Source organism: Alligator mississippiensis, chromosome 2 (assembly GCF_030867095.1).
Source record: "Alligator mississippiensis isolate rAllMis1 chromosome 2, rAllMis1, whole genome shotgun sequence".
NCBI classification, from domain to species: Eukaryota; Metazoa; Chordata; order Crocodylia; family Alligatoridae; genus Alligator; species Alligator mississippiensis.
This window is the reverse complement of record NC_081825.1, coordinates 180,059,147-180,083,697: the sequence shown is the minus strand read 5'-3', so window position 1 is coordinate 180,083,697 and position 24,551 is coordinate 180,059,147. Positions and strand designations below refer to the sequence as shown.

Below are 24,551 nucleotides of genomic sequence, written 5' to 3'. Positions count from 1 at the left end.
TTACCACCTCTCCAAAGGCAAAACTCTGTGCTAGGACTGAGGGTACTGGAGAAGTCTGGTGGGGACCAGAATCCAGGACTGGGATGGCAAGATGACTGCAGGTTGATACTGGGGTGTACTGGTAGAGGGATGCGGGCATCACATACCTGCAGGGCTGTGAGGTAGGGGGTGCGCTGACAGGTCTGTGCAAGACTTTGCACAGCCCAGGCCTGCACTTGTTCTGATCAGGAAGGGGAGGGGGAGACTGGCTCAAGTGCCACCTTGCCAACTTCTACAGCTAAGCAAGTGCTGCCCAGGTCTCAAGGTTGCCTGGCCCAGCCCCATGTCCCAGAGACTACACCCCAGCCTGCAGGTATTCAGGCAGCTACTTTCATCCCAACAACAAGGAGCCTGAGAGATGCCAGGCAGGCCTGGGATGTTATGTAAACACACTGCTCCGATACACTCCTGCAGACCAGCTGGGGAGTCAGTCTGTGCGGGGTTGGGGCCCTGTTGGGTGAGTTGGACATCAGTGTCCCAGAACTGGGGGGAGCCATCAGGAGGAGCTGGAAGCCAACACGCTCTGGTCCTTCATGGTTGCAGCAGGAACAAACAGAGCCATGAGAACCCCAGCATGTACAGAGAAGGTTAGAGCAGCTGACTCCACCACTGAGGAGCCTCTGTGGGGACCCCAATGCTCAGGGTAGGATGGTTCCTGTCTTTTCCCAGCCCTGCCCAGACAGCAGAGGGCAAGGCTGCAAAGAGATGCCCTACTTTGCCAGCCAACCCCAGTATGGGACAGGGAGCCCAGCAACTGCCCTGCCACTACCCTGCCAATCATTTCCAGATGTGGCACTCAGACCCCACATGTGGGTTGTTGTCTTCCCTTTTGTGGGTAGGAAGCCAAACCAATTGGCAGGACCATGCTGATGCACCAAATCCCTGGGCAGACACTGAGAAAGGCCTTCCTGCTGCCTGGGAGCTCTCCCAGCAGCAGGTTTCAGACTGGCATCTGTGTTTTTGGACTGGGAATGGCTGTGGTGGGGATCACTGTGCTAGAACGTGCTCAAGTGCTGTCACAGATGGAGCTGGCACTCAGGTCTGGGAGGAGCTTTTAGTGGCAATGGTCCAAGGCCCAGCTGAGTGGGGACAAAAGGGGGCACTGTCCTCTACTGGCCAGGGGAAGTCCTTACAAGTTCATGTGCCACAAACCAGAGGGAATCCCAGTGCTGGCTATACCCAGCTGAGTCCCAGCTGGTGAGGAAGCCTGTGGCACCCCATGGGGACTTGGCTGGAGGCCTATTGCAAGAAAAGGCCAGTTGCAGCCTGCCCTACACACTATAGCAGCACCCTGCTGGTGCTGTTTGCAGGGCCATGCTGTGGCCCTGCTATGCTAACTGGCTGTTGCACAGTGCCTGTGGCAGGAGGGATAGGGCACAGGGTGGCGGTTAGTACCTGAGGGGGCAGGGACTCTGTGCGCTTATTGCCAACACAGGTGGAATGGCTGCTTATCGCTGGGTACACAGCGCAACCGATAGTGCCAGGAACACAGCCCCAGGGGTGGACCACAGACAGCCAGAGGCCAGGAGGTGCAGGCTTGCTTTCAGTCTCTCAGCTTCCCAGAGCCTGGGAGTGTAAGGGCTGCCACTGGAAAGGAGGAAGAAACCCAGAGGCTTCTCCCACCTGCCAGGCTCTTCTGTTATCTTGCCAATAGCTCACAATATTCAGCGGCAATGCAAAAAGCACTTCAAGGTCAAAGGTCCATGTAGTGCAGGTGTATGTGGCGTGCTACTGCCACATGCGCCATCAGAAAGCAGAACTCAGCCTACAGTGTGAGCATCCTTCCTTCTCTCACTGGGGAAGAGAGCAGGGTCCTCAATCCCAGCCCCACATCCCCCCGAGTGAGCGTACAGCCATGATAGCCACCAGGGCTCAGGGTGCCCAGAGCTCTTGGGGAGGCCACCCATAGGCCAGGGGCACTGATAGTGTTGGGAAGACTGCTGGCCAAGTTCATGTAATGGCACTTCCAAGTATTCTGGGTGATTGATTGCCCTGCACTTGCTATACATGACATTTTCCTGCTGCCTTCACATCTCCCGTCCCTGAAGCCTGCGTGGGTCCCAGGCTTGGCATTCACACCAGGCAGGGAGATTCCTGTAGAATGAGAACATGCCAGCCCCAGAGGGAGGTCGCTTATAACACAGAGGAACAGAAAAGAGCAAGGAGCAGTTACCGACAAAGTGTGAGGAACAGGGTCCCTGGCTGGAAAGGCAGAGAGTGTTACCCACCAAGACCGAGGTGTCCTAACAGAGCTGTATGGAGACCCAGCCTGGGAGCAGTAGGGGATTGCACCCCAAGACTGAGGTACCCCAGAAGAGAGCACTAGGGCTGGAGCAACAGGCAGAGCACAGCACCAAAGGGCAGCCTCCAGCTCCCGCCAGGCCCGGCAAGCCAATGAAGGCAGTATGAATCACCGATGCACTCCTTGCTGTCCCTCCTTGCTTCTGCTGGAGTGGGTTGGCCTGCCCACACCCTGTTTGGATGATGGCTTGCTGGGCTGATGCAGCACATTGTCATTCTGACTGTCCCTAACACACTCTGTTTTATGAAGCATGTATAACCCTTGGCTTAACCCTTGAGTATGTGACAAAGTCCAGAGAACACAGCACATCCAGGGAGGGGAAGACGCCTGTCCTAGCACATCAGATAGGTCAGGCACCACCGCCCAGCCGCCTCTGGCACTCCTATGTCAGGGCCCAATCCCTCACAGGAGAAAACTGCAGATGGGAGGCTTCCCACTGACTTCAGTGGGCTTCGGATTGGGCACTTAAACATTAGGAAGCAGCTTGACTGACAGCTGCAAGACCAGGCCTGATGCAAACAGTATAAAATCCAAGGGAATCCTGCTGAGATGGGGGATTGGGTCTAGGACTCAGAGTCACAGGAGCAGACATCAATGAACCCTCAGCATCAGGAGGGTTCCTGCTCTGCACAGCACGTCTGACATGTCTCAGGCCTCATGTCACCTCATGTCACCCCCCATCAGGCTCTCCAGTCCCGCTGGATTGGAACGCACACAGGCTACCAGGGCCTTCCCAAACACTTCCCAAAGCCAAAGGCTCCCTCTCCCCCACCCCCAGCCCTGTGGTGGTGGGAAACAAATGGGGGAGTGGGAGGTAAGTCTTCAGGGTCTTCAGTGTTCCTCTGTCCCCTACTGAAGCCCAGCCTCATGCCAGAGCCCAGCTGGATTTCCTTCCCAGGAGAAAAGCTGTGACCGGGGGATGTCTCAGAGATGGGGTTGCATTGGCAGGGCTGACCATTATCTCAGGATAGGGGTGAGCCCTTGACAACAGCTCTGGCTGCAGGTTGCTGCAGTCCTGGCCCCACTGGGATGTTCAGCTTTCAAGAGCTCTGAGCCAACTTGCATCCAATTGCATGCAAAGCCCTGGGCCAGCCCAGCTGTGCCGTGGATCTCCCTACATGGTGATGGCAGGCAGCAGGCTCCTGCCTTGCACCTGTGGGGAGAAGCTGAGGAAAGAGGCCTGCACCCCTGTACTCTCACCCTGCACACATTCCAGGTATGCCCTTGGGGGTCTGGATCTCTTGCTCCCTGGCAAGCCGTTTCCTCCTGGCCCAGCTCCTCCAGCCCCACCCCTGAGTGTGATGTACCTTCCAGTCCCCAACCCGGGACTCTGCATCCACACAGCCGTGGGAAGAAACACCTGGAGGGGCAGGTGGGTGCATGGGCTGAGGAGCTGGAACATGATTTCCTTATGCCTCTCTCAACCAAGCAGGAGACCATGTCCCATCCTGCAAGCAATGTCTTCTGGCACCTGATTGGAGCCAGAGGAGATGACAGGGGGTTGGTTTAGGTCAGGAGAGGTGGCAGACATGAGCTCAGGTTTGGCCAACACATGGAAGCCAAGCCAGGATTTATTCCCAGCTAGGACACAAGCTTTTCACCTCAGCTTAGCCACCCATGTTGCAGTCTGGGCAGTGAAAAGCTGTCCCCTTGAATCCACGCTAGGAACAAGACGAGTTTAGTTTTTAGCTGTATCTTCCATATGTTAATGGAACCTAATCTAACCTCCGCCACCTGTCCTCACATAGACAAACGCCCAGTGCCCTGCCTCCATGGATGGCTGCTACCAAGTCTTAGACTGAAAACACAGGGCGTTTGAAGTCAAATGCCCTTCCGCCTCAGCCCTGAGCTTGAAGGATATGGAGCAGGGGAAGAAGAGGTGTGGTAGCCTGCATACATTCCTGCCTGAGAGGCCTGTCAAGTCTCTGAGTGTGTCTGTGTGCACGTGTGTGTGCGCGTGCGTGCATGAATATGCATGCATGTCTGGAATGTACTAGGTGACACAAGGCTTGACTTCCTCCTGTGGCAGCTACACGTACTGGGACAAGCCAGTGGGCTTCTTCCCATGTTGGGGGTTCAATAGCCAGCCTGTTTGAGCCTGGGGTGTACCAGCTGCTCCATGGCTGTGTGCTGAGGCATGCTGATGTCCTGCATGGAGCTCATTGAAAAAAGCAGCTTCAGAGAAGCCTGCCAGGCCGCACCAGAGCAGCTCTTAGGGGCTTCAGGCTGCAGAAGAGCAGCTTCTTATATCCATGAGAAGAAAATACCAGGTCAGGGTGTGGGCACAGCCCTGCTAATTAGATTCTGAGTGAGAGATCAAAGAGATAAATCATGAAGAAAGTTCCACATGGGCACGGCAACTGCTCACCTGCTGGGGAGAAGACGGCGGGGGAGGACATATAGGGGCAATGAGACATGGTTGTTTTCGTCTGCGTTTCATCCAAGAAGCTCAGAGCACTTCGCAGGCATCAATCCCATGCCCAGCACAGTGGGGTTCTAGTTTGGGATGAAGGCTTCTAGTCTTAGTGCAGATGATAATCACCCACCACACCAATCATCACTTACAATGTCTCTGCGAGTCAATTTGCATTGGGCAGGGAGGGAGACCGAGGAATGGAGCTAAACCCAAAGTAAGACACGCTGCTTTGCACAGGCTGTAGGATGTGAGCTGGGGTAGGTTGGGGTTAGGTTGCCAGTGGAATCCGATCTAACCTTGGCTGCCTGCCTTAAGCCATGCCCGAGTCCCATAGTTTGCAAACACAGAAAATATCTGCAGAATCCAGAACCATTGGGCCTGATTCATCATTGCCCTGTGTGGAGGGGTCCAAAGTGTGCATGCAGCGACAGAGTGACATGCTGTACCTACAGTGCTTTTGTGGGAAGGATTGCTCAGGGGAGGAGGAATGAGCAATGGGGCCCGAGGCCTCCTGACTCATGGTCCTGGGCTTTAAGAACTAGAGAAGCTGGTCTTCTGAGGAGGAACTGGGCAGCAAAAGGGAGCAGGGCAGGAGGGCAGTTACTCTCTAGCCCCTCAGCCAAACACCAGTCTAGAGACTGCAGCTGACCAGTTCAGTAGCACCTAAATATTTTGTCAAGGCACATGGCAGAAACCACTGAGTGGGATGCCTCATGTGCCATCTCCACTCAGTGTTTTTCAAGTGAATTGGGGGACCAGAGTGAACTGGGGACTGTGCCCCTGGCCTGGATCTCAGCTAGTGTTGGAGACACTTGCTGATGAACACAAGCAGGGGCCAGGGTTGGGGAGAGCAGGAGGGGAGGATCCCACGGGGCACTGATAAACCAAGTACACCATGCCAGGTCTTTGAGGGCCAGCTTGGAGCCTGGCATGGCAAGTCAACAGCCCTCCCACCCAAGTCTACCATGGGCCTGGTCTCTGGCAGTAGGCAAACTGCTCCTGGTTGATGCCTGCTGAACTATGGGGAGGTGGGGTTTCCTGACACAGCTACTTGACGTCAGACTAATGCAGCTAACTACATCTCACAGCTACATCAGGCAGGGATTGGGGGCTCAGATTTGGGGTTTATCTTCTCCCCACCTCCACCTCCTAGTTTGGCACCAAATCCAGATGTTCCCTGAATAAAGTGAAAGAAAACAGTGTAACTCCCACCTCCCTTCTCCCCTCCACCCGCCACACCACACCACCCCTGGACAGACCTGCGCTAAGCAGCTTTTGAAGAAACTGGGAGACATCTACTATTGGTCTTGAGGGTGAGAGGGGCTCATTTAGCAACGGGGGAAGAATTTTTCCCCTGGGGACAAAATCATGAGCTTTTGAATGCTGAAGAAGACAAATTCACCCTGAAACTGCATGAATTCCAGCATCCTGGGATTCCCCTGGCCCCGGTGAAGAGCTGCCGGGGAGGTAGGTCTCTGTGTATACAGCCGCTTCCTACTCCACAGATTGCCTCCCCCACTTTGTCTCATCCTCTGGCTATGTCAAGGAGGAAGGAGGTCTTTGTGCCCTCTGGGCCGGGTGGGGAGGAGAGCAACAGCTCTAAGAGGCAACCAAGGCTGGTGCAAAACCAGAGACTGTGTCCAGAGGGAAGGCTCTAGGGAGAGGCAGGGACTGAGATAAAGTGCGGGCTGGACTCCCTGGGATAGGAGGGAGTGTCTAAAGGCAGAAGCAGCAACAACAGGTGGGAGCCCCTTGCTTTGTGTTACCTGAGCCCCACAGGGGAGGTAGGTTCCTGATGAGATGGGTACAAGCTCACCCCTGCTTCCTGCTTTCTTTGACACCAGGGTGCGGGCAGAAGTTCTGCTCCCCTGTCCCCCATCAGAGTCCCCCCCTGCCGCCTGCCTAGGCTGGCGAGAGATGCTGCCCCTCGACACCCACAGCACGTTCAGCCATGCAGCAGGGCTTGGGAATAAATAACAGCCAACCCCTTGGACACTCCAGGTTACATATTTGGGGAGGGAGTGCCCCCATTAGCATGGGAATGATAGCAATGATTCCCCAGCCAGGAGCCACACCACACAAACTCTGACTGCCAGAGCCTCACATAACCCCTGTGAGCCAGGTGACTACACTCTGCCTCATTTCAGAGATGGGGAAACTGAGGCACAGAGAAGAGAAGTGATTTACCTGGGGTGGCCGGGCACAGCTCAGAGTCAAACCCCAGTGTCCCGACTCCCAATCCTCACCCAGCCTCATCCCTACCAGAGGTGACGGGTGAGAGGGGCAGTGCCCTGGGTCAAAGCCAGCTGTCCACTGAGATGTCCCCCTCATGTAACTACTGTTTCTGTCCACAGCCGTGAGGCCCACACCCTTGCCCGCGCCCTCCTGCCTACCTTTGCCTTCAGTGCCATTGGCCCTGTTGGCTGCCTGGCTGTTCTGCAACATCCTCATGCGGACCTGCTCCTGCACCCGGGCACTCTTCAGCAGCGCCGCATCCTGTGTCACCTTGCTCTTTCTGTCCAGCTGCTGGTCCGAGGGCAGCGCCAGGGAGCACACGCCCGCCTCGGGCTGCAAAGCCGAAAAGAAGAAGTTATTCTCCTGCATGGTCCTGGGTGGGCAGGGAACCCGGTTCGCTCTGCCCCTTAGAGCCGGGGGGAGGGAGAGGTCTGCTTGTCCCAGGCCACCAGTCCAGTTTTCCTTTCTCCCTTCCGTCTCTTCCAATCCTGGTGCCAAGCTAAGTCTCCCAGGGAGCAAAGCGTGTCTGTCAGGAGTGCAGGTGGGGCCAGCTGCTGGATCCTCCCTCTGCACTCCTGGGGGAGTTGCTTAGTCCCAGCTGCTCTGGAGAAATAGCATGGGACACCCTCAGCCCACGCTACCCCTGTCCCTGTCCCTGTCCATGCCCTGCCTTCCTGGGGCAGGACTTTCCAGGGCTGCAGAGGGACAGGGTTACACCCTTCTTCATAGCAACTGACGTCGCAGCAGAAGCCGGTTTTAAGGCCGAGCAGGTCTGCCAGTTCCACCTTAAGCAGGTGAGGCCTTGGCGGGGCCCCGCTTCCTCTCTGTGTTAAGGTGGAAAGCTAAGGAGGCAAAGCCAGCCCCTGTCCTGCCACACCTTGTCAGTTGTGCAAACTAGCATGGGTGATTTATGGGCGTAGCCGGGCCTGGGAGCCTCAGGCACCAGACAGTCCCTCCCATGCAGTCTCCTCTGGGGGCAGTGGTGGGTTTGGGTAGCTGAGCAGCCCCTCTGCCCATGGCCTGAGGTGATGGCACCAGGGAAAGCTGAGTGGTGATATTGAGCCATTTCACTGTAATTTTTTTTTAAAGACATTTTTTGTGTGCCAAGCCAAATCAGCCAAATCAAGTCCAAATCCATGAGTCAGTCCACAACCATAAGTGGCCCTACAACCGGCAAACATCCTCCACCCCCACCAGGGGCTTCAGATATTTCCAAAGTCTTTTGGCAGGCATCCTATGTGCAGCCCTAAACCCAGAGGCTTGAGGTTCAGATGCCCCCAAGCATGAACGACACGTGTCCCTGGAGGCTGGGAGGGGGCATGGCGACCACCCGCAGGCAGTGGCAGTGAGCGGGGAGCTTCTGCAGGCAGCTGTGCCAGTGTTGGTGGCCGGGGAAGGTAGTGAGCACCAAACAGCAGTGGACGACCACCCACAGATAGCAGTGATTGACAACAGCCAGCAGCGACTGGCGACCGCCTGCAGGCACTGCCAGTAGCATTGGTGGCGCTCCTCTCAGGGGGGTGCACTGCCAATCTCAGGGGGTGCACGTGCACCCGCGTGCACCCCTTATGCATCACCAATGCCCCCGAGTTTCGCCTGCCCTCAGCCATATGGCCACAGGAGCAAGGTAGAGAGGAGCCTCCCATTTCCATAAAGTGGGCTTTAAGCCCCAATACCTCGGTGAGGACTAAACCACACCAGAAGAACAGTTATTCTCCGGGCGCTTAAGGAAAACTGCCTTCATGGACCCAGATCAATGGTGTTTCCCCTGTCCAGGGCAACAAAACCAGCAAGCCCCCTCCTAGCTGGTGAAGGGCCAGGGAATCGGGTTAATGCAGCTAGTTCTCAGGGGGCCGTGCAGTGGAGCAGAAACAGTCAAACTTTCCCTTCACTTGGCAGGATCTGACCCCACATGAAACCACAGGGCAAGGAATGGAGAGGGGTCAGAGTTGGACTTCTTTAGCATGCCCATGCTGGCAGCTGTAGGAGGGCAAACCCTATGTGCCACAGGCCAAATTCCCTTCCCACTTACTCCACTTGTATAATCAAGTACTAAATAAATGTGCAGTAACCAGAGTTACTGTGCAGAAGCACCGGCGAATGCCTTTTAAGTGATACTACTGTGCAGTAGCCAAATAATACTGCACAGTAGAGTATTAGCATTGTTTGTGCTGTGATGTGCTACTGTGCAGCATTATTAGGCTACTGCACTGCTAGCATCTCATATAGACGTGCCCAGCGAGTGCTGGTGATGGACATGTGCCACTGCTTGGGCTGCAGGGATTGGTAAGGTTCTTCCACGTGCCAAATTAACTCTATCTCATGCATACACACATGACAAGATGGGCCATGAATGATCAGCAGTCCCACTGCTCAAATCCCTGGCTGGTGGTCTCATAAAACCATCCAGGAGCTGGGGAGGAAAGGAGCCCCCATTCAGTGCCCATCCCCTCACCTGCAGACTGCTAGGGCATGGTCAGCCTCAGACACCTGCACCTCCAATACCCAAGTGCACTCAAAAGCAGGTTTGACCACTCAGGCCCCAGCTCAGCCACCAGGAATGATTCCCCCGTGCTCTAACATGCCCAGCCAACACCAGGGGCAGGGTGTCTTGCCAGGCAGAAGGAAGGTGCATCATCAAACCTAGGTGCACATGGTTTCCCAGCAAGGAGCTGTGCTTCAGTCACTAGCCCAGGTGTCAGGAGTTTGGTGTGGAGTGGGGAGAGCCTGGGCAAGCTACCAAAGGAACTGATTTCCAAGTGCTTGGCACTTACAATCAGGGCTGCGTTTTTGTTTTTCTTTTTTTTATGTAATATGTTTTGTGTTCCAGGTCAAATTAGCCACATCAGTTCCAAATCATATTCATAGATGTCATAGATTTCATAGACATTAGGGCTGGAAGGGACCTTGAAGATCATCAAGTCCAGCCCCCTGCCCCAGGGGCAGAAAGTCAAGTCCAGCCCCCTGCTCCAAGGGCAGGAAGTCAGCTAGGGTCAAAGGATCCCAGCAATATTGATTGAGCAGAACTCAATTGTTACAAAACCATATCAACTGAGCAGGCAGAACACAATCATTCTAAACACCATGTATGGCACTACAACCAGCGAGCATCTTTCATCCCACTCTTCAGTCTGGGACCTCAAATACTCCCTACACTCAATCTCAGCCCACATGCTGATGGAAACCTACAACGAGGACAGGTTAATGCCGCCCATCTGAGTCAGGGCCCAGCTAAAACCCAGGGAGAACCATCTTTTCTGCCTAGCCACTCTGGGTCTGTCTTGCCTGTTTCGACAGTCACCTCTGTGGGACACAGGCTGTCTCTAACAAAGTGCAGATGCAGGGCACTGCTGTGATACAGGGAAAGCACATCACATCCATTCCAGCCAGAGAGCCAGATCAGTTGCTTTGCTCCCCTCAGCATCACTTCCAGAGAGCCCTTGTCCCTTGAAAGGCCTCCACTACAGAAGTGGAGCTTGCAATGCTCCACATGCTGCAGGATGAGAGATACTACAGATATGCAGAAAAGTTACAATGACAAGTATTAACAGCCAGGCCTACCCCTACTTCCCTTTTCAAATGCGATGAGAAAAGACCTATTTAGCCCAGGATAGCTCCACTGCTCTGCCCACCCAACTAGTAAAACCTGGGTGACTAATCTGCTATTAATGGTCCCCAGACACTAATTAAGGATGCCTGCACCTCCCTTGGAAGGCAAGGATGGGCTATCCGGGACTTATGAAGCAGGAAACTGAAGCACAAAGAGGTGACTTATCCAGCCAGTGAGTCAGGTGCTGAGCTGGGAGCTCCCAGGCCTCATACTCCCACCATGCCTCCCCTGCAGATCTACCCCCTCACACCAGTGGCAACTCTCAGGGCATTTGGAAGAAAGGCTCACAATGAAGCAATGTGTTCCTAACCTGTGCCAATTACCATTCTATTTTGCCTTAGCAGGTGCATCTTAGGACTAACTTCGGATCTTTTAGTGTTTTTTCCTTTCATTTTTCAATTCTGCATACACATTATCACGCAGCATTGATTTAAAAATGTCGTGTATATCTTACAGTGCACAGTGGCCAGCAGCTAAGAGGCTATATTAATGAACCTTTCCTCTTGATCAATGGTTTGTATTGAAAGCCCCATCTTCTGGAGTCATGGGGCTATGTAAGAATCTTAGCTTTGATCTGTTTTGTTTTTTTTTTTAATGTAAATTCTTCTTGCACCTGTGGAGAAAAGCGTGACAAATATGGTCCCTGCTGGCTCAAAAAACCAAAAGACAAATTACAAGAAGCCCATAAGAAGCCCATGTTTATTCTGATTGAAATTTCATGCTTTTTAAGCCAAGTCTTGGGATTTTTAAATGCTCTGGGTCAATCAGATTGATCACACATTTGTAAGGGCATTATCTGGATTTGCTGTCATGTGAATTTTAAAAGTGACCTCAAAAAAAAAAAGCGAGTTTGGGGACACAGCTTTTTATGCTTATGTATGAGGTCTGAAGAAGGTCAGAAAGGTTGGTCTGTGGCTGATCATTTATTAATTTAAGAAATTTGTATCCATCAGCAAGCACACTTTCTCCAGGAAGTCTTGCTGGCTTATCCGAGAACAAGTAAGCTGATGGAGCGACAAAAACCAAACAAGTAAAACCTAGTTAGCATGAGTGTTCCAGGGTTTGACATGGATTGACACATGGGTCCCAGACTCCTCTGACAATCGTTTCACAGAATGGAAATTCAGATCCGTGCTGGGGACCTCTCAGTGCTCGACTCCAGGGGTCTGGTTGCTATTTGCGAACTCCAAATCCAGGGGTTGAATTCCCCACCCCTGAAAAGTTCACAGGAGCTTGCCTATGCGATACTGACCCTTGCGCTTCTCCACAGGGAGCCTTTGCAACCCAATCCAATGTGGGAACCACATCCTGAACCATCCTTGCTCTTGCCCAGGGGTTCCACTCCGACAGTCCCTCAAAGCTCTTCCTGCAAAGCAAGTTTGAGTTTGACAGACAACGTCCTTCTAGAGCTCCTGAAACACAAAAAATTTGGGGCCAGAATGGGCCCAGCCTCCATGGAGGTACTAGAAGGGGACTTCTTTCAGGGCCTAAAAGAGGAGCTGGCCAAAGCAGTCACAGAACCTTATTCTTAAGAGCAAGACATGAACATCCAGGAACAAAGGAAAACAGTGAAAACAGTCTCAGCCACCTCCCCTCATCTCTCTTCTCCGATGCAACGGGGCCTAATGGTTAGCACAAGGCACTGAAGGCCAGGACACTGGGGTACTTTTCCTTCTGCAGCCACTGACTCACTGTTACCACCTTTGGGCTAGTCATGTGAACATGAGTGCACCCCACAGCACAATCTACAAGCGTTGGTAATAAAAAAATAGAACAGCTCAGGAATGCACGCACACTGGGTGTGCTGACGCCAACCCCTGGCTCCGAGTGGCTTGCAGATCCTCAGATGAAAGGGGCAACAGCCCTGCAAAGCCTTATTCATTCTACCTCTGGCGCTCAGTCTACCTCCCTTCACTCCACCCAAGCGTCTTGCCTGACTTGCTCCCTCAGCCTCCATCCCCTCTTCCCAGCTTGGTGCCTCCATTCAGGTAGCCCTGTCATGCCCTTAATTAAAGACAGCCAAGGCTACAATTTTGGCACAGCAATTTTAACCAATTTCATGGTAGAGGTGCAGGGGAAAGGATGTAATATTAGCAGAGAGGTTGCCAACTGCGCTAGCCTACAACAGCTAAAGAATAGCCCAGCCAAACCAGGTGCATTTCCCTATGGTGATACACCACCTCCTGGGAGTTGTAGTTTGGAAGGCTAACACCCCCACTCTTCACCACAGACCAGGATCCCGGACTGGACATGTCCCATGACCCACTGTGCTTTCTTCTCTGATGGAGTGGGAGGGTACTTCATGAGAGTTATGAGGTTCCTTCCAGTTCACAGTGACCTCCCTGGGGGGGAGATGGATAGTCTTGAGGGCTAGAGGAAGGTGCCCAAACCCATCCTGACCACGAGAACAGATTTCATAGACATTAGGGCTAGAAGGGACCTCAGAAGACCATTGAGTCCAGCCCCCTGCCCCAGGGGCAGGAAGTCAGCTAGTGTCAAAGGATCCCAGCAAGATAAACACCCAAATGTCTCTTAAAGGAGGCCAGAGTAGATGTTTGCACCATCTCTGGTGGCAGTCTGTTCCAAGTCTTGAGGGCTCAGACAGTAAAGAAGTTCTTCCTTATGTCCAACCTGAAACGGTCTTGGAGGAGTTTGTGACCAGTCCTACTCACAGAAATCAGTAGCGGAGGATGGTGAAGACACAGCCAGATCTACCTGGAAGAGGGACATTTGGCACAGGATATTGCAAGACCCAAGTTCCCTTGAGCCAGAATTTAGCTAGGGTGCAAGTAGGCAGGAAAAGCTGTAACATGGCCCAGAAAGGGACAGCTAGGAAGGCATGCCCAGTGCCTTCTCATGGTGTGGGCATAAGGGATGGGGGATGAGATGATCTAATCTTCAGTGACTTCATTAACCCCTACTGGGATCCCCACCCCCTAGATGGGGAGAGGTGCACTACCTTCGGGCTGGAAGGGTTAATCCAGGGCTTGTTTCAGGGATCCCTCTCTGCAGCCCCACCTTTCTCCTCTGCAGTATTTCCCAGGGCTGGGCGCAGTGCCCCAGGGCTGTAGGGGAGGGGCACCTGGGGTAGGAGGGGGCCCTTGGGTTGCAAACTGTCAAGGACATTTGTCTCCAAGGCCTCAAAGCCAGCAGGTGCCAAGCGCTCTGCTGGGGAGTCTGGAGACATGGGTGCTAATGGGGGACCAGGGGAGGAATGGCTCCTTGAAGTTCCCATCCGGGCCCAGCTCTGAGAGTCTTCCAAGTTTCCAGTGAGTCGTAGCAGCCCGGAGCAGAGCAGCTGCTGGGGATTACTCAGCCAGACGCACTGCTGTTCTCAGCCCGCTGGCGCGGCTCCAAGGTCAAGGTAATACCTGACACTGCTTGTCTCCTGTCTCCTTGCTACGGTGCTAAAGAAACTGTCCCTCTAGCAGGGCAACAGAGTTGTAAGTCTCTGCAGGCAGAGACCCATCTACAACCCCTAGCTGCTGTTCCTCCCCCCCAGCCTATGATAGTGTGTGAATCCCAGCCTTCCCCTGGGGTGGGGCAGGGACAGGGCTCAGAGAGGCAGTAACTCTCCCAGCACAAGTCGGCACTGGCCTTTTGCTGCAGAGAGGCTTCCTGGCAGTCAACACACTTCCCCCCTCCCTCCCAGGGCAAATTCCTGTGGATGGAGGCTCCTCCCAGCTCCTCCTCTCAGCACTGCGGGAGGCAGCAGGAGGCAGCACTGTGTGCCAACGCTGCCATGGCTCCCACCCAGCAGCTTCTCTTCTGGGGAGTGAGCAGGCCAGGTGTGAGCTGGGGATGTTTGCTGCTGGGGCAGCCAAGTTCCCCTGGCACATCCTAGAGGATGGACCACTGCACAGGGAACCTCTCTTCTTGCAGTGTACTCTGATCCCCCCATAGCTTACCTCCAGACATCCCAACCAGAGGCCAGCCCAGTAACTAATGGTCTCCTTGCTGCATCTGCCCCAAGACACATGGTGCTATAGTGCACCCAGCAGAGGTGGATTAAGAGGTACTGGGGCTCTTGGCAAACACAAAATTGGACGCCCCCATGGGACCTGGCCCCTTCCCCTCCTGGTGCTGGCAGGGGAGGCTAGGTGGACCCTGCTGGGCTGGGGGTGGAGGGGCACATGCTCTCCTCTTCTCCCTGCTCCCCAGCTCCCTCCCCCAGTATGGCCAAACACACACAGCTATGCACACACAGGCGTGCATGTAGATGGGCATGCACTCTACTCTCACTCACTCTCTGCACATGGACACACAGACACAAACACACTCTCCCTGACATGAACACAGGCACACACACAGACATTTGCACACATAGACTCAGACAGGCGTGCACTCTACTCACTTTAAGAGCCCAGTTTAAAACCCCATTTTCACTTCCCTGCTGATGAGGATGCTGGGGCCCCAAATTGGTAGGGGCCCCTGGGCTTGTGCCCAGCTGGCCTGTGCATTAATCGGCCTATGGCCGCCAGGCGTGGTACATGCTGGCGTGGCCTCAGTGGGGTGTACCTCTCCGGTGAGACCTCACCTGGGGCTGTAAGCTGCAGGGAGACTATGTAGGGTAGCAGGGCCTGCAACTTTATGGGGTAAGGTTCCCAGACAGAGATTCTGGGCAAGGCACTACGAAGCTATTGTTGCTATCCACAGCTGGACAGAACTGGACACAAAGCAGAGCAAACCCTTTGCAAGCCCTGAATGATTGTGCACATCACATGGTACCAGGAGGAAACGGACTAAGAAAATACCCCGACTGGAAGACCATTGCAATGAAGAGCCTCACCAGAGCCTGAACTCCCAGGCATTTTGGAAAACAGTTGGAAGGAAGCCAAGCAGTGCTAGAGTATGTGCTTCTGGCCTTTTGGCTCAGATCAAGTGTCTTGTGGACTAAGATCAAGTGATAGTATCTGAATCCCAAGGCCTCCAGGCTTAGGCCTGCATATAAGATGACTGCCAATGGATTTGGGAGTATCTGAAGTCCCAGGGGGAGAGCCTGGGATGAAGGATACTCACTAACTGTAGCACCATACATGGTATTTAGAAAGGGTTTTGGAACGATTGAGTTCTGCTCAATTGATATGATTTGGAATTGATTTGGTTGACTTGACCCGGAACATGGAATATATATTTTTAAAAACGTGGAAGCAATGAGTACCAGTTCAAAGGCAGGCAGATGTGCTTAATGGTTCTCCGGTCACTTGGGCAGAGGAGGCTAACAATGCTGAATGGAACTGGAGGAGTGCTACCATCCCCATGGGAATGAACCATGTGAAAGAGGATTTGAAGTACAGGGCATAGAAAACAGGTGAAACCCTAGAAGAGTCAGCAACTGGCTAAAGAGCCAATCCTGCAATTCTGTGGGGAGTAACTTGATCCCTGATTAAAAAGCAAAAACAAATCTCTGTTAGGATCCTAAACAAAACACGCTGGGTTCAGATACACATCATGATTACTACAGAGTCATGTATCTGGCTTTTTACTCAGTTCCAAGCAGCGGGCAGGTGACATGAGAGCAGTTCTGTCAAACTGGCTGTGGCAGCAGGTGATATTACAGGGCCTGGCCACTAGGTACACCAGGTTTGCAGGCAGCAAACATCTGGCCTGTGATGATGACATTGTCCAGAGCAGCATCGCCCAACCAACTGGCCCTGAAGATTGGACGAAGGGTATGGGGCTGCAGGCCGGATCCTATGTGCGGGGTCGGTCCGTGGGTCTGATCTAGCATGTGGTCTGCTGTGGGGTCAACCTCTCATGCTGGCCCAGCTCTGTGCTGGATTCAGCCATGGGCCAACCTCATGCTGGCATGATCCGGTGTGATGGACCGTGTCATCCAGCCTGCGGGGCTCCCTGGTAGTTCAGAAATTTTAAAGTGGCAGAGTGGTGGCAGCTTTAATTGCCGCAGCTGCCAGAGCATACAGCAACCTTTTCAGCTGCGGGCTGGAATGACCCAGTTTGGGTTAGAAAAGGGTGGCAGGCACTTGGACTTGGCCACTGCCGCTGTCACTTTTCCACTCATTTGCCCGTTACACTTTTACCACAGAGTTTAGTCATTTTAATCCAGAATAAGTGTGTTGTGTCCAATCAGGGAAAGATTACTAGAGAAGGAACCCTTGACCAGGCAACTATAATTTGCCAAGTCACAGAAGTCACCCGGTCCAAAAAAAGCACCTGGTGGGTAGACAGTGCTCCAACACGGTAGACATGATCGCGATCCCAAAATACTGCAAGAGAGACCTGAGACAGAAACATATGTGTATCTCCAAGTCCAAGTCAAACAACAGCAGCACATAAAACTACACACACTGCAGACACCAACTCAGGCCAAGATATTGCCCGACATCTGGGAAAAGTTGCAAGAACATCAATGGATTATATAATTTTGCAGGGTTTGCAAGCACCTAAAGAGTGTGCTCAGCATATAAAAGACAACAGCTCCACTAGCCCAAACAAACTCTTCATAGCAGCAGAAGGCAAAGCTACAATTGAGTCAATCCAAGAACAAATGAGATGTTTATTCATTTTAAGGTGGGCTCTGTTGGAGCAGCCAATGTGGTACCAGTGTCAGTGACACTAAAAGGAAAAGCTTGGGTAGTAGAAAGTGAATGGCTACAACTTGGGATTTACGCCCTCAGTGTGAATTAGCTCAGCATGGTATGAGAATTCAACATGCAGATGAACGTAAGTTGCAGGAGATACAGTGTGTAATTCTACCAGGGAAAAGAGCACCTAAAATTGAGTAAAAACCAGACCACGCTTAAATGGGGCAGGAGATGAAAAAAATTAAAGAAGAATTTAAGAGCGTCTTCCCTGGAAAAAGAACACAGGACTGGAAGGGGCTTCCTGGGCCTCTGTGCCCATGCTCTGCAGGCAACATTTTGTCCAAAGGGTCTACAAAACCATCTGGTCTCATCCCTCCCACACACCACAGCCACACAGTCCCTAAAGGAAAGGGAGAAATGCACCAAATGCCACAGTTACAGAGCAGAGGAGACAAGACCATTTGACCTGCCACCGCAATGGCAGACAATTTGTCAGAGTAAGATGTGGTCAGCAGATCAGAGAAGAGGAAAATTCCCAGAGTAGAGAACAAAGACAAAAGAGACTGACTGTGCCACAATTCCTAACCCTGCAAAAGCTCCCTTTGCACTAAAGCAGATGCTAAAGAGAGGAGCAGAACTGGCTTTGCTGCTCTGGGAATCATACTGCAAGTAAAGAAACTAGCAGAGTGGGCAGGTGCCCCCATATTGCAAAGAAACAACCTCTTGCTTATGTATGAACCCAAAAGTATTAAATAAATATATAAAAGGGGAACATTTTCCACTACCTAAAATGAGGAAAAATATTGATGGACTTGTTATGTTATAAAAGTTTTTATGCTGGCATTGCCATTGAGATGATAGCAGGTGCTTTTCTACCTACAGAGGACAGGTTTATGCATATTCCAAAACTGCCATTTGGGTGTGCTATGTGCCTGAGCTATTTCAACTGGGAGAGAGAGTGCTGAGGTTTACAGTGTCATTTCAATTTGGGGAGAAACAGTAGAAGAGTATGACCAGAGGTTCTGAACAATCTGAGCTACACAAATGCAAATATAAACTTTGTGCTAAGGAATGGTCATACCTGCAAGAGAGGGATTAGCACAATGTGTATAGAGGAATCACACTAAGGTTGAAGCCATCACTGACCTGCCTGTCCCACCAAACCAGGAAGGCATCTAGATTCCTGTGAACAGTGAACCAGGTAGGGAAATCTGACTTTATTTAGCTGTCTGACTTGGCACACTGAGATCATCACTGGGCAAAGGTGTCCAAAAGACGTGGGATGCAAATCGTTGTAATGAGATTGAGACACTTAAAAAGTGAGATAATGAGGCCATAGCGTGGAGATACCGTCACTGGAAAAGTAAAAGCAAGTTGTCTTCACATGCCTTCAAGGCAAGTAATGGCACAGTCCCCTTACTGTTGTGTGGTCAGAAATGGAGAGCAGTGGCTTAGGTGCTAACACAGTATGTCAATACAGTCATGCTGAAGGCAGCTTTGACATTAATTTATGGAGGGGAAAAAAGTTCATGTCTTTAGTTATGGGAGGGCCAAATGCACTACACACAAAATAATTGCAATGCTAGAGGAAACTGTTAAGGCCTGTTTCACAAGCCAAAAATATAGGCCCTGTCACAGGGAAAACCCATGTTTGTGGAATAGGAAAAACTGGCCACACTGGAACAAAATAGGCATAGATTTGTTCACATCATTTGAAAGAAAATCTATTTGTCCAAGTGTTATCCTCCCTTCCCTGAGATAGCCCTACTTCTGCTAGAAGATGCTACAGCTAACCAAGCGATTGTACATGTGAAGACCATGCTAGATGTAGTATCCTTGGCACAGTACTGTCTGACAATGGGCCATAGTTTGGTGGGCATGAACATAAGTTGCTTGCAGAGATGCCTGAGCTTGGCCATGTTATCACTAGTCCTCATTACCCCCAACCCAACAGACTGACGGAAAGCAGTACAGTAACAATCAAATGCCTACTACTCCAATGGATTTCAGAGTCAGACTGATCTTATTTAGCACTGTTAAATTACAGGCTAACACTAACAAGGCTGGGGTTGTTCTTCAGGTGATGTTTCTCCAACAAACACCTGAAATCACCAAAGACTGGCAGAGGTATAAAGAGAGACAAAGCAAACCTGATGCTATATCATCCGGGATGTAAGAGATGCCACCAACTTATGAAAACAAGACAATACATATCTACGATGGGAAATGGTAGTCACAAAGAGAGTGCCCTGTGCACTCTGGCTGGTGGGTTTTTACGTGCTCCAGTCCTGTTTTGGCTTGGAAGGGAAGATATGGCACTGGGGACTGCACCTTTAGGGGCCGAGCTTCCCCAAGGAGCTAGAGGGGTTATGTACAGCCAGATGGAACCAGATGCAGAATAAAGCATGGAGTGATCACTGCACGACACTTTGGGCAGCCCAGAAGAGCAACCCCCACCCAGCCCTGAGCTCTATTTACCCCTGGCCAAATAGGCTGAAGAACAGTATTCTCTGGTCACCACATGCCTTTCCATCCCAAAGTCCTTTCCTTTCTGAGTTTGGCAGAGCTTGGGATAGAGAGGCTGTAAGTCCTAAAGCAGGGAGTGATTTTTTTCCAACACTGCTACCTGGGACCTCTTGATAGTACATTGACAATATTTTATAGAAGCAGGATATTAACTGCTGTGGTTCCCCTGCTTTCCCTGTGGCAGGTTAGGGTGTTAGGGTTGAGGATAGTCTTATGTAGAGTTTAGATTATGTTTGTATGGGATGTTGTGGATAGGGATGACCCTGCCTCAGGCAGGGGGTTGGACCAAATGACCTCTGAGGTCCCTCCAAGCCCTACTTCTCTATGACTCTAAGTGCCTTTCGAAGCAGAGCCCAATTTGACCCAGTCATGGCAAGCAAGAGCGCTGCAGTGCATGCCAGGGAGGAAGCGGACGACAGTGTGCTGGAGCATGCATGGGGCAGGGATGATGGAACTTGCTCCCAAGAGGGCCTGAGACTAGTCAGTGCACCGTGATTAAAGACCAATTTGGGATGTGAAGTACCATTTTTCTTTCAAGCTTAAATTGGTGGTGGATTAATGGACCCTGTAAAAGTGACAGACTGCTGGCCCCAGGAAACCAGCCCAGTGAGGACACACAGCAGATTGTATGCAGGCTTCCTCCTACATGCTCTGCCAAGGCACTGCCAGCTTGTTTGCAGCCCCTCAACTATTCTACAGCTGTCCCCTTGCTCCACCACAGCATCCCTGCTTGTTCCTGATCAGCCCCCCACCCCCTCATTATCCCACCATCACCCCTAGCTCTTCACCAGTCCGTTTGCACCACAACAACAGGGGCAGCCCTCTTGCTGCCTCTCAGCTCTGCCAGCACCCTGCAGTCCTACCTGCCCCCTCCTCAGGTCCCATTCTCATTACTTGAGTGCCAAGGCTCATCTGTCCTCAACTACAGTGCACTTGGCTCTTCCAGCCCTGAGCCCAGGAAGGACTTCCCTGACTCTCCCCAGTCCCTTTCCACTCTTATCAAAGCTGGGATTTGAACCCCTGTCACGAGCTAATACATGAGCCCTGGGTTCCCTTTTTACAGCAAATTAAATCCTTGAGGCCAGCAGCTGAATTTCTCCTGGGATCACAAGTGGAGTCTTGGCTTTAGTGTGAGAACAGCTAACAGAGCCAGTCCCAGACCCTGGCCCAAAATCTTGGCTGGTACAAACCCTGGTTGATGCACCAGTGTCACTTTGGGAGGAAGATGCCCCTCACCCCTAAGTGGAAGGTAAGCTTTTTTTGCTGCTGTTGTGGGATGAGGTGGGTGGAGCAGTCGTGCAGCTCCTTGCGCTGTGGGCCAGGCGGGCTGAGGCACCCACAGCAGTCAGGGAACACAGCCATGTTCAGAGAAGGGCTGGTCTGAACCTACAGCCGGAGCAGCAAAGGAGAAGCAGCAAAAAAAAGTCTCCCTGTAAGGCAAATCCAAGCTGGGTCCCTCTGCCACAGCAGCATCCTTTCCTGCAACAGCTGCCTCAGCTGAGCCCTGAACAAAGAGAGCAGCACCCCAGTCTGTGATCGCACCACTTTGTGTTCCCCTCTTTGTGCTCCGTCCTCCCTTCTCTCCCTGGTCCTACTTTGCAAAGCCACCAGAAGCACTGAGAACAATGCCATTACCTTTATCCCTGTCCCACCAGCAGTCTCCTCACCCTGTGCAGTGGGAACATGGCTCTGGGTCTTGCCCAGACCACATGGCCACATTGCCCTTTCCTTGAGGCATCATGTGTTATCAGGGGAGGCTAGTGGTGCAGCCTATGGCCCCCAGACATTCCCTGCAAAACAGCTGTTGGAGTGGTACCATCCTCTGGCTCTTAATATCAGCCTAAAGCGAGGACTGCAGAGAAGAGACGTCCCGAGCTGCCCTGTTGTCCCCTCCTCATGGGGCAGGGACAATACAGAACATCCCCCGGCATGGCCCAAAGCAGTTCACAAGGGAGATGCACTGCACTGAGTAGCATTATTCTCATCTTATGGGTAGGGAAACTGAGGCACAACAAGGTAAAGGGATATGACCAAGGTCACCCAGAAGGCTTGTGGCAGAGCCAGAAATGGAACCCAGGTCTGCTGAGTGCCAGTCAGTGCTCTGTCCACCAGCCCCGACTGCCTGGGCAAAAGCTGTGCTGACCTGGATGGCCAGGCTCTGCTGCCGCCTGGGGAGCAGCCACCCACACAGGCAAGCACTGCTGGGACAACACAGGTCGGTACCTGCTCCCCGATGGAGCAATCAGCCCTGTTCACCTCAGCTGCAGCTGCGTGGCAGGAGGGGATGGTACCATCTTGGGCAGGGCATCCCTCACAATGCTTCTTCCTTCTGAACTGAAGGGGCCTAGCGGCAAAGTCCAAGGCCTGGCACAGAAAATATCCCAAGTTGCTGGCACTGCGGGGGAAATGGCCCTCACCCTCAGGGGCTTTGTCCGCACCCAGTGCCTCTGCTCACAGGAACCGACAGCGAGAAGTTGGGCTAACGCATTAAAGCCTGGGCCTCGTTTTCCCTCTGTATGCACCTTGCAAGCAGGTCTACAGCCATCAATGCCAGCCAGTCACCCCTGCAATGCAGCTGGAAGCTAAGGGGGCTTGCAGCCTCTCTACCAAAGATGCCTCAGCCCCTGTCTACCCCCACGTGCTGGCAGCAGGTGTCCCCAAGAGCTTCTCAACCCATGTTAGCACTGACCTCCCACCTCATTCAGCAAAGTCCAGGCATAAAGCCGCAACGTGCTCCTGTGTGGGCTGGGGCTCAGAGCAGCCTTGCACCTACTATTATGCCATACACACTGAACCCCCACCATCACCACCCTCTGAAGGACCAGACCGCTTTGCAGAGGAGAGAAGGGCCTGGGAGACATACCCTGCTGGGCGCCTGAGGGTGTGCATTGCCCTGCATCATTTCCTTGGTGATGGAAGCCGATTCCCACATGCTGTGGCCTGGGGCCGCCAAGGTCCCTGGGCCCAATGAGGAGGTAGAGATCCCTTTTCCCCAGCCAGGCAGGAGGATGACGATGACTGCACAGCTGTGGAGGAGCTGTGTCTGTGCAGCTCAGGAACAAGCTGGGCTGGGAGTGGGGAGCAGGTGACGCCCACCGATGTTATCCAACTGGTTGCTTTGCCTTTGTTGTGCGCATTTCAAAAGCAAAATCCTCAGAGCCAAGTTTGTACTTTCTGGGGTTGTGGTGGAGCCTGGCAGCTAGGGCGCCTTGGCATGGGATAGGAAGGCAGACCTTGGGGAGGCGCCAGGACTTTCTTGGGGCTCTCTGAGCTGTCCTGACCTGCTGCGCAAAGCTCCCTAAAGCCTCCAGAGCTGGGCCCACACCTGTGCTGGGCATGAAGGCTGAGCCAGCTGCAGGGAGGAAACTCTGAGCTGGCTGGGCCATTGTTCCTGGCTTGCCTCAATGCTGCATCATCAAAACCAAGGGCTCGCCACCTCGCTATCTGCTTCCAGGACCCTGCATGCCTCCATTCCCTCTCTCTCTCTCTCTCTCTCTCTCTCTCACACACACACACCCCTCCATTCTCTCTCTCTCTCCCAGACACGTGTACACACACACACACACACACACCCCTCCATTCTCTCTCTCTCTCCCGGACACGTACACACACCCATCTCCACTTCCTCTCTCCCTCACACACGCACACCCCTTCATTCCCTCTCTCTCTCTCACCCCCCCTCCTTCTTCCCCATTCCTGTTACAGGGTTGGAGGGAGCCATAACCAGCACAGGAAGCTGGCATCATGCACTGTGCTGTGACAGGGAAACTGGCACTAACAAGGCCTGATGCCACTGCCTCAGAGCGTTGGCAGCCTGGGGGCACAGTCACGGTGCCCAGGGTGATGGAAGAGGGAGAGGTCCCTAAATTCTCACAGACCAGCTGGCAGGGGCATGGCTGGGTGGCTGTTCTGGGCAGAAGGAACAGCAAGGATGAAGTCCCACTGTTGGGGATTATTTTGGGGGGGACATACCAGGATGGGAGTGCCAGGCTGTGCTGAAGGCACCAAAGGATGTTGAGACATCAGCAAGGGAAGGCAGAGAAGGGAGGAGTCAGCTTCACACATGGCATCCTGTGCTGGGAACATCTTCAGTGTAAAGCTGTGGCAGCAGCTGAGCTAGCAGCAGGGCCAGACACAGGCATGGGCAAACAGGGTGACCACCTGGGGCCTGGACAAAAAGGGGGCCTGTTGTCTGATTATTATTATCATTATCTCTGGTGAAGGGGGGCCCGATATTAAAAGTTCACCAAGGGCCACCAGGCATCTCCGTACGGCATTGGGTAGCAGAATCCTTGCACTGTCCCATTGCCCACTTGCATCTACCAGGCAACACAAGGTCACCCCACTTGCACACTCCTTGCTGCCATCCTGCCCTGTCTCCAATGGGATCCCAAGAGTTAAGGGATTCAATTTCCCCCTGAAACACGTCTGCCTGTCAGAATCGCTTTTGCCATTACCAAGGAAGGGAGCAATGCTCTAAGTGCAGGGGGGTAGGAGCAATGCTCTAAGTGCAGAAACTTTCTTTACTGACAGGGACAGGATTAGCAAAGAGCTGCTGGGAGGCAGAGGCGCTGAAAGCAGGCATCTGAACGTGCTGAACCAGTTTAGGGCTTTGACCTTAGCAGCTGCTTAAAGTACTTGGGCCAGCCTACACTTCGTGTGCAGTAGGGTTCCCTACTATGGATTAGCTTTAGCTCTCAGATAGAGTAAACCTACACAGAGAAGACCCTGCAAGAGGATAGTGCTCCTAAGCCCCCAACCCTGCCAAGGAGCATGGGCTGATGTGCATTGTTACGTTTGTCCTAGGCCTTCGTAAATAAATGGCTCCAGCTCCAAAGTGTGGGAAAGAGTGCCACCAGACTGGCAGGCATAGAATAT

The 24,551-nt window shown here is 52.7% G+C and overlaps 1 protein-coding gene and 1 long non-coding RNA gene across 2 annotated transcripts in view; one reads left to right on the top strand and one right to left on the bottom strand.

Moving 5' to 3' along the window:
• Positions 1-22,718, bottom strand: part of PKP3 (plakophilin 3) — a 40,367-nt gene extending 17,649 nt beyond the window's left edge. The window contains exons 1-2 of the mRNA XM_006275059.4: positions 22,537-22,718; positions 7,151-7,325 (exon numbers count right to left, since the gene is read on the bottom strand). Of these exons, the coding sequence (XP_006275121.3) occupies positions 7,151-7,325; positions 22,537-22,605 (244 nt within the window). The 5' untranslated portion in view covers positions 22,606-22,718. The remainder of the gene's footprint in view (positions 1-7,150; positions 7,326-22,536) is intronic.
• Positions 13,764-20,192, top strand: LOC132248671 (uncharacterized). The gene is made up of 2 exons (XR_009459988.1): positions 13,764-13,966; positions 15,259-20,192. It is a non-coding gene; the product is annotated as an uncharacterized LOC132248671 (long non-coding RNA).
• Positions 22,719-24,551: the final 1,833 nt, after the last annotated feature.